At 26.1% G+C, this 9059-nt stretch overlaps 1 protein-coding gene across 2 annotated transcripts; it reads right to left on the bottom strand.

Annotated features, from left to right (window-relative positions):
* Positions 1–169: 169 nt before the first annotated feature.
* Positions 170–7101, bottom strand: LOC132918776 (alpha-mannosidase 2). Of its 2 annotated transcripts, none has more exons than XM_060980184.1 (20): positions 6768–7101; positions 6554–6691; positions 6350–6415; positions 5295–5614; positions 5083–5223; positions 4816–4976; positions 4561–4756; positions 4302–4482; positions 4042–4226; positions 3651–3839; positions 3514–3586; positions 2780–2977; positions 2398–2567; positions 2106–2309; positions 1859–2043; positions 1343–1470; positions 1121–1273; positions 906–1028; positions 570–842; positions 170–507 (listed from the first exon to the last, which is right to left on the bottom strand). In XM_060980184.1, the coding sequence occupies exons 1-20, from the start codon at positions 6864–6866 to the stop codon at positions 355–357; spliced, it is 3336 nt and encodes a 1111-aa protein (XP_060836167.1). In that variant the 5' UTR covers positions 6867–7101; the 3' UTR covers positions 170–354. The 2 variants fall into 2 exon arrangements, with proteins under 2 accessions (XP_060836167.1, XP_060836166.1); XM_060980183.1 differs by having other exon boundaries at positions 6554–6694; positions 6768–7100.
* Positions 7102–9059: the final 1958 nt, after the last annotated feature.

Raw genomic sequence — 9059 nt, 5'->3', positions numbered from 1 at the left:
ATGCTTATAAATAAAAAGTATAGTACTTCTATATTACAAAGCTTAACGTGCAAAAGATGTTTTAAATAAAACAAATTTGGTTCTAATTTGATTATGGTTCTCAAAAATATTTTGTTAGAAGGAAGTTTGTTATATGAAAACTTTATTATATGTTAAAATAATAATAATATTGATAATATTCACAAAATATATTTTGACAAATAACAATAAACACTAAATATCACATTATTATTAATTAATTTGGATAATATTAACTTAAGATTGTTGCATTAAATTGCACATAGCCTTCAAGTTATAGCTGTAGAGAACCATTGCCCATCAGATACAATTGTATGAGATTGTTTGAAATGGATTTTACTTCTTTATCACATATCCTTTTAATTCCATTGGTTCCATTAATTGTGGTTTTAGGACATTTACTTTTGGTCCAATGTGCACAAAAGAGAGTGATGATTCATAAATAGTTATGTTTTCAATCGACGAAGATGCAAGTGCTTTAAGGTCGATCTACAAGATACCATTAATTATACAAAATTTTTAAAATAAAATAAATAAAAACAATCACTTACTGCATTTGGACTGTCATTTGGATTAGCTTCCTTAAAACCATAACATTGAGTTGTCTGGGTTCTATGAAAAACCAAACCAACAGCCGGTTCTGAATGCTGAATAATCATCGAAGCAGTAACTAAGTGAACGTCTTTTGGTAATAATGTCAACTTGTTATTAACATATGTATCTTCGAGGTGATCGAATCTCGATGTATCAATTAACTGCACGAGAGGATACAACATTGTCGACATTGATGTCATACCGAGTGCTGTCAGTTGTGGTACATCCATCTAGATTGTATATATAAATAGTATAATTGAACACCTTTGACCTTTATAAAAAATTATATTTACTTGACAGTTGCCAATGTTTTCTTCAACGATTAATCTGAACAACGTCAAAGTGGGCACATTATCCAAAACCCCTTGGCCCAACCCACGATTGTCGTCTTGTCGCAATCTACGATCCTGTATGACCTATCAAATGTATTACAATTAAATACAATTGTTTTTTTTTTTTTTTTAAATTTAATTAAAATCTATTTAAAATATGATATTAGTGATATTACCTCCATTATACCATTATATAATGAAGATGCACCCAAAGGTTGGACTGATAATAATGATACTCTAGTAGTGTCATCTTCTATATACATTGCACTAGACATTGGATAAAAGTTTCCTTGAATTGGTAGTTTGCTATAATGTTTTCTCCTGGTCATCTAATAATGAAACATAATCACAATAAATCAACAGTATGAATAAATTAATCTTAAATTTATTGTTATTACTTGGAATCCGTTTAAGTCTGTATAGAATACATTATCATTATTTACCCCTGTGGTAACTCTCATTGAAAGTTCATAATTCATTTGTTGTCTAATATCAACTAAATTTCGTATTTCAACATCATAAGCATCTAATATAAAAATTATTAAATATATTATCCTTCAACAATATATACTATATTACGGTAGTGATCTGGTCAAATTTATTTAAATTATTTTAAAATATGCAATAGCCATGCAAATATTGTATTCTATAAAGGCCAAATTAAATTCTTATGGTCATTGTGAGTTCAGCAGATTTCTTTCTATGGATAGTGAACGTGAATCATTTGGTCACTCACTTGAGGTAATCAATAATCCATGGCCTAGCCTCAAACACAATTTATTTCTATGAGTTATTCAGTTTGAAATATATAGTGTTGAATTTATGATTACCTATCTCATATAAGTTAAAGATATTGACTTTTTTTTTTATTACTTTGGTAGTAAAAAAATCAAGAATATACAATGAGAAATTACCTTTTGTATGACGGAGAACTATCGAGTGTTTTACATTACTAAACTGAATTACCACTTGTGACAAAATATGTCCTTTAATCACATAAATCGTAGGTTCATTCTCTGTGACATGAGCATCAACAGCATCCCCTGATGGCATGAATAAATAAGCACCACTCATGTCTTGACCATAAGCTGCATTGTATCTGAAAATAATGATATGGCATTTCAAACAAATTCAATGACATGTCACTGTAAATGTACTTACTGCACAAATTTCAATGAAACTGGATATTGTTTTCCAGAAGACTTAAGGGTAATATTTTGTAACAAACCATTTTGACCAAATGATGCAACAATGTTTTGATTTTCAATTGAAAATTCTTCAATATTACTAGTTTTAATATATATCCTAGGATCCAAAACATCATTGATTTTTGGGTTGTAAACACTGATTAGTGACATATACTTTCTATTGAAAAATTATAAAAAAAATAATATCAATATTCGATACCTCAAACAAAAAAATTCTTAAAATGAATAGTTGGTATCTAATTTACTTGGTACTAATGTCTGTGGGCAGGTTGATGATAGTATACTTTTTGATTTCCAAAGGACCAAGTTCAGTAATAAAGTGTAATTGAAAACATGGTGTCATTAACTGTGTATCTAGAAGATTACAGGTAGAATCAACTTGAAATGGAATATCCACACCTTCTGAATTAACTACCTGTATTGTAAATATAAAATCAAATTAAAATTATTTCTTTCACACACATGCATATTATTATACTGTCAAGTTGTTTATATATAGAATCAACAGCTTCCTGCGACCATATCAAATGATGCAAGTTGTAATGAAACAATAATAAATTATGAATATTTATGTTTATTGTGAGAATTTTTCATTTGAAAAATATAGACTTATTTCTCAAGACTAACCTTTAAATTTTCACTTGCCACAACTAAAGTGATAATTTCATTTCTGATGATTGATGTCAAAGGGTTGAACACAATAACACTCTGTGAATCTTGATTATTAGCAAATTGTATAACACGATATTGTGCAATACTGTTTGTATACACTCTTGAACGATCTATATCAAAGTATTTAATATTTGTATCAAATACATATTGTTCCTAAAGCAAAATAAATATTTCATGTTTTTAAAAAAAATAACAAATAACAAACATCAGTGTACATAATATGCGTCAGGACCGGACATAGGTAAGAATCATGAGAGCAGTAAGCTCCAAATATTAAGTTGATTGTTGAGCCTCAACATTTTCAAATATAACATGTTTTTAATTTAACCTACCTAAAAATTCATTAAAAAAAATAACTAGGATTGACAAAGCAAAATAAATACTTATTTATTAATTATCTGAATAATACAATTTTGTAAATGGTTACTCTGACATTTATTGAGAATAATTATACACTAATAAGACTCTCTATAATTGTAATGGAATTCATGAACACTTATTTATTACCTAATTAAATAAAATAAATTTTGAAACTAGCTATTTTATTAAAGATTTTCTTGATATTAAATTAAGCTGAGAAAAATTATTTTAGTTTTAGAAGGATCTTTTCTTATACTTGTTTAAAAAATTGAGGAAGTCTAAATCCGGTCCTGATAAATATGTTTGTTTATATACATAAAAAGAAAAACCTTTTCTTGATTTAACAGAAAGTATATACAGTGTTGAATGATATGATTTAGATTAGTTAATGAATCCAACATCCTGAAATCATGATAATTGTGTTTTATATTTATGTGTATGGTATAAACAAATAGTATTAATTTACTTTTGTGCATAGTCATTTACTACAGCATCTTTTGCTGTTCCTGTGATTCCATCGTGATGCTGAAACAAACTATGAGCGTCTCTGGCAGCTTGTAAATAATTATACAACTCAGAATCTGGTTTCCATAACCAGGAAGTCAAATTTGAAGGTGCACTAAGCCATACTAAAGAATATAGAATTTCCGTTGCTCTAAAAAAATAAACACAAATATTAGACAAAATTAATGACACTTAAGTTCTATTTTTATGGCAATATTTTAGATCTATAGATTAATGATACATATAATTATACTATGTGTATTACAATGATCTGACATATTCAAATATAATTTTAATGTAAGATTGTCATATCTCTACAATACATCGTGTATTTTTATATATTATAAACATACCTTAATCTAGCAACGAGTTCTCGATCCATACATTTGTAAAAAGGTCTGGAAGTGAAATACCCACTCCAGTAATCTTTATCTTTATCTGCGTAAGTAAAAAAATCACCAGTCAATGTTGGAAAATTCTTATAATTAGATGAATCTTGTACAGCTTTGAAATAATCGCTTAATGTACCAAATGATGCCTAATTATAAAAAAAAATCAATTAACTATTAGAACAAAAAAAAATACTAAACTGTATTTTATTTATAATAGTAACCTCTGCATATAATGAGTCACTATTGCTATTGATATAATCAAATAGTTTTTGATAATTGTTCATTTGAAAATCCCATTCTCTGGCTGATGTATATCTAAAGTCATCCCCCAAAGGAACGAGTAATACATTTGTTTTATACAACTCTGCTTTTTTTTTATATTGATCCAATAACATTAACGCTCTATTAATAAATAATTGTATATTATCTTAATTAAAAAAAACGTTAAAGCAAATTTTTATTTAAAATGTAATGTTTAACCTTTTGTTGACATTTGATGAAGTAATTGGCACTGGAAATACTTTCCAAGGACATGTTAACCCAAAAATTGAAAATCTTTTAAAATCAAATTGACAACAAACACTTGGATCGGGACCACAGGTATGAGGAATGTCATAATTGTAAAATGGCATCATGTGGGTAAACAGCTCATTTTTGTCGCTATTGCATTCTGTGTCTAAATGAAAATAAGAACAAATCATTATGCTATTCTATAGATAATGTAAGTCTATTTACCCCAATGTTGTCTCCATCGAAATTCCAATTGTTTTTGTTTGGCTAAATATTTTTTAATAGAATAATGAGTACGTTGAATAACCAAACTTGAAAATTTCATTCTATTCAAAATATAAGGCATAGTCGGAGAAACACCAAAAGGATCAATACACCAGCTATAACTGTAGAAATAATAATAATGACTTAAAACAATCTTTTTATCAATATGTTAGAGTAATTTAAAATGTTATTAAATTATAAATAGCTTCTGAAAGTATTAAATCTTACTTGGCAGTAATATTTAAATTTCTCAATAACCACTGGTGTCCATTTGTAAGTTGAGTGATCATTGATGAATAATGGGTGTTTGCTTCATCTGTCATTACCCAACCACCAGTGACTATTTCCAATTGCCCATTTTCAATCAATCTATACATATATAACACATATTTTAGAAATAAAAGTATTTAAAATATTTAGTTAAAAATGTTAATTTATACTTCTTCACTTTAGTTTTTGTACTTTGATCAATATCATTCCACCACAATGATAAATATGACATCTCCGCCCATATGAACTTGCGTCTACGGTCTTCTGATAATTTAATCACCATATTGTCTAATATATTTTTTGTATCAATACGATAGTACTCTTCAAAGGTTCGTTTCCATCCAGGATCATTATGCGAATGAGGCACAACAAATACCCTTAACTTATTATTTGCATTCCATCGTCCTTCAGATATCTGAACATCCCAACCTTGTTTCCATGCACCACCATCTATATTATCGAATTGTAGTTTATCATATAAATCCCACATCTAAAAATCAAATTTCATAATTAGTTTAAATTTTTAATTTAACACTCAAAATTTAAACTTCTTAAATTCATATAATATAATTAATTATAATTTATACTAAAAAAATATAAAAGTAAACATTTATTTTAAAATAATTTCATGCTTATTTTAACTAACTATTATTAGTGATATAGTGTAATGCTAATACTGTTTGTAACTATAATCAACAGCGATGATGTATTTAAATTTTTATTATAAATACAATGTTATTAAATATCATATAAAAGATTGTAATGATAAAAAGTCCTAAATGCATTAAAATATTTATTGCATTACAAATTTACAAAAGGGCTTCTTAAGTATTTTTAATAATAATGTTTTATATAGCTTGAATAATTTATCCTTTAATAAATAATCTAGTTTTTACCTTCGATAATTGAATGATGTTAAAACTGCATAAATTAAAAAATATATTAAATATTTTACATTAATTCTTTAAATTAGTGTTCAAGAGAAACTTGACTTTACAATCATGTCAATATTTTAAATCGAAAAATTACTAAATTTACAAATTTAACTCTAAGGTTATACAGCTTACTTAAACAAGTAAATTTTTTGTGAATGGTAACTAAGTTTTGAGAATCAATACATTTTGTATTGCTATTTCATGGCCTAAATATTATTTAAAAATCTAATTTGTAACATATTGAATTTATCATGTACTAAGTAAGCCTAAAATTAATAAAAATAACTTACATTAATATTTGGATCACATACTCCACTTGATAAGTATGTGTCTTCAAAGTTATTTTGTAATGTTGACTGAAAACATAAAATTAAATGTTAAGATATTATTGAAAAATATAATTAAAGCAATAATGTAATATCTAAAATGGTATGCTACAATATTTAATAGATGCTTTAATATAATTTTATAGGTCTGTAATAATTAAACTTTACCACAGATAAACTAGGTGTTTCTGCAGGCTCATCATTTTTATCGATGTTTTCCAAATTATTTGTATTTTGTCTATTGAATTTATTTGATTGCAATTGTAATTTTTCTACATCAGAAACAGGTGTGTTTACTGTTTCAAACTGCTAAAATATAACATATAAAAACTAAATATAACAAATATATAATAAAACAATTTATGAACTATTTGAAACTTACTGAGTAAATGTTTTGATTTTCCAGAAAAGAATACAAAATGAAGCATATAATTAAGACTATAAATAGAAGTAACAAAATAAACCTTTTTTTAAAGTTCATTTTTATTTTTAAGCGTTTTTAAATCATGGTATGTAACTACTCAACAATATTTTAAATAAACATTTTAATAGATGGTGCTACAATGTAAAATAAAACCTATGTAAATAATAAAAAAAAAACTAGTTTCAGAATACAATTGTTACAATATTAAATAACAATTCATGACATTTATACGTTTTTTATATTACATTATATAACGTGGCTAATTATTAGTTAAATGAAAATTAAAAACGAATTTATACTTTTCAATCGCTATTCACCGCTTATGTCTTATCATATTATTTACTTGTTTTATCACTTTTCTTATCATATTCAATATCGTGACGTGAGTTTTGATGAAAACGTTGAATAATAATCCATATTTTTATTTTATTATTTTTATTCATTAATAATTTATAGTTGGGTAGTATAAGTTAGTTGTTCATTTAATATTTTGATGGATGTAACTATGTTAGTATGTTCTACAGAATTTACTATGTTACTATCGCTGAGTAATATTAATTATTATTTATTATTGCAGAGTATCACTGACATTGAGAGTTATTGTATTTTGATTGTTAATTTGTTAATTGTTATTGTTGTTATGATTTATGAGATGTTAGTATTTTACTTTTACTAAATATATATTTAATCAAGATCTATAAAGTTCTACCTATATAAATATTGTATATTGTATTATAATATTTTTTATGTACCTACGTATCTTACAAAGTCACAAATATTTACTGTAAACACCCTTGTATACCTAGTTTTTCATTGTTTTCTACGCCACGTACGGCTTAATCCACCTAGGTACCTACTTGATAACTTGAAATTAAATAGGTAGATACTTATAAAAAGCTAAGCAGATAATTAAAACAGGATTAAACACAATCCTTATTAGTCATTGGCCATCAGTTATCGTCAAGAACATTTCATTTTATTCATAGGGACAAATGGGACAATTAATATTGAAGCTACCCACCTACCCAAACATAAAATTAAAGCCTGCCGATGTGTATAGGTATCTTTTTTTAATTATAAAATATAGTTCCCCTTTTATATATGTATAACAATGCAGCATTAGTACATTACAGAATACTACGTTTTGTTACCCATGTTCTGACAGGCGACAGCTAACTCCTAGAATAAAATTTAATATCTATTAGCTTGATAAACTATAACATTATACTCCAACTATTGTCTATTGGCATGCCTATTATATGATACACTCACGCTAATTTATCACACTGATTTAAATTCAACATGTTATTTATTCAATAATGATAGTTAAATATGAAGATATTTACACAACCTAACAACTTATTCACTAGGGGGAATTGCCCCCAAAAAATAAGGTCGTGACGCCACTGTTGACGATTATAGTACCTGTCTATATTATAATTTATAATAGTTACATATTTTTCATTTATATTTATAATTTTATGTCTAATTATCTTCGGTCCTAAATCCTAATTATAATAATGTTTTTCAAGTTGTATAGCATTACTTAATAATTACTTTAATATAAGTATTTATATAGATTTATAATTTGCTTTACAAAAAGAATAGGTGTTAACAAAGATATTAATAGCACAAGATTAAAAAATATCTAGTACAGTGTAATTTTTATTTTTAAACAACCGTCAGGAGTTAATATATATACCTCTATATAATATAATCAATAAATAAATATACTGTTATTCTACCAGTCTACCTACTTATCTCTATAATCTCCGTAGTAAATATTCTGCGCATAGGTACTATTTGTCCTGGACCTGGAGTGTTAACAACGTGACGATTTTCCCACCCACGTCTCTTGAGTCCTTCCTATATCAATATCACATTTAATTATTGCGCATACTTCATAAATACATAATTTATTTATTTAATACAAATTGTAAGATTAATGTATTTTATATAAATTAAAAATAAAGGTACTGATTAAGTATTTTTACTTTTTAGGAAGGGTTTAACTTTTATATAAATATACATATATTAAACTTTTAATTAAACGTAAACAGGGACGTAGGCAGAAAAAAGTTTGGGGGGAGGGTGTTTTTGAAAATCAGTTATTGAAAAGTAGTACTTTTTTTAATAAATATACAAAAAAATTTTATGAAAATTAGGTATAGGTACTTAAAATACTTTTTTAAATACAAACATTGATTTAAAAAAATTAACATTAAAATTGAATAAGTAAATAACCATGCA

The sequence above is a fragment of the Rhopalosiphum padi genome, chromosome 1, assembly GCF_020882245.1.
Source record: "Rhopalosiphum padi isolate XX-2018 chromosome 1, ASM2088224v1, whole genome shotgun sequence".
NCBI classification, from domain to species: domain Eukaryota; kingdom Metazoa; phylum Arthropoda; class Insecta; order Hemiptera; family Aphididae; genus Rhopalosiphum; species Rhopalosiphum padi.
Note: the sequence above shows the minus strand (reverse complement) of the source record. Positions and strands in the feature narration are given on the sequence as shown.

Bases quoted from the DNA above. Each gene is read 5' to 3' on its own strand.
- LOC132918776 (XM_060980183.1), bottom strand. From the start codon at position 6,866: ATGAACTTTAAAAAAAGGTTTATTTTGTTACTTCTATTTATAGTCTTA. The intron at 4,483-4,560 runs GTTAAACATTAC...ATTTATTAATAG, and splicing joins TCATCAAATGTCAACAAAAG to AGCGTTAATGTTATTGGATC. The intron at 843-905 runs GTAAATATAATT...TATACAATCTAG, and splicing joins AAAACATTGGCAACTGTCAA to ATGGATGTACCACAACTGAC.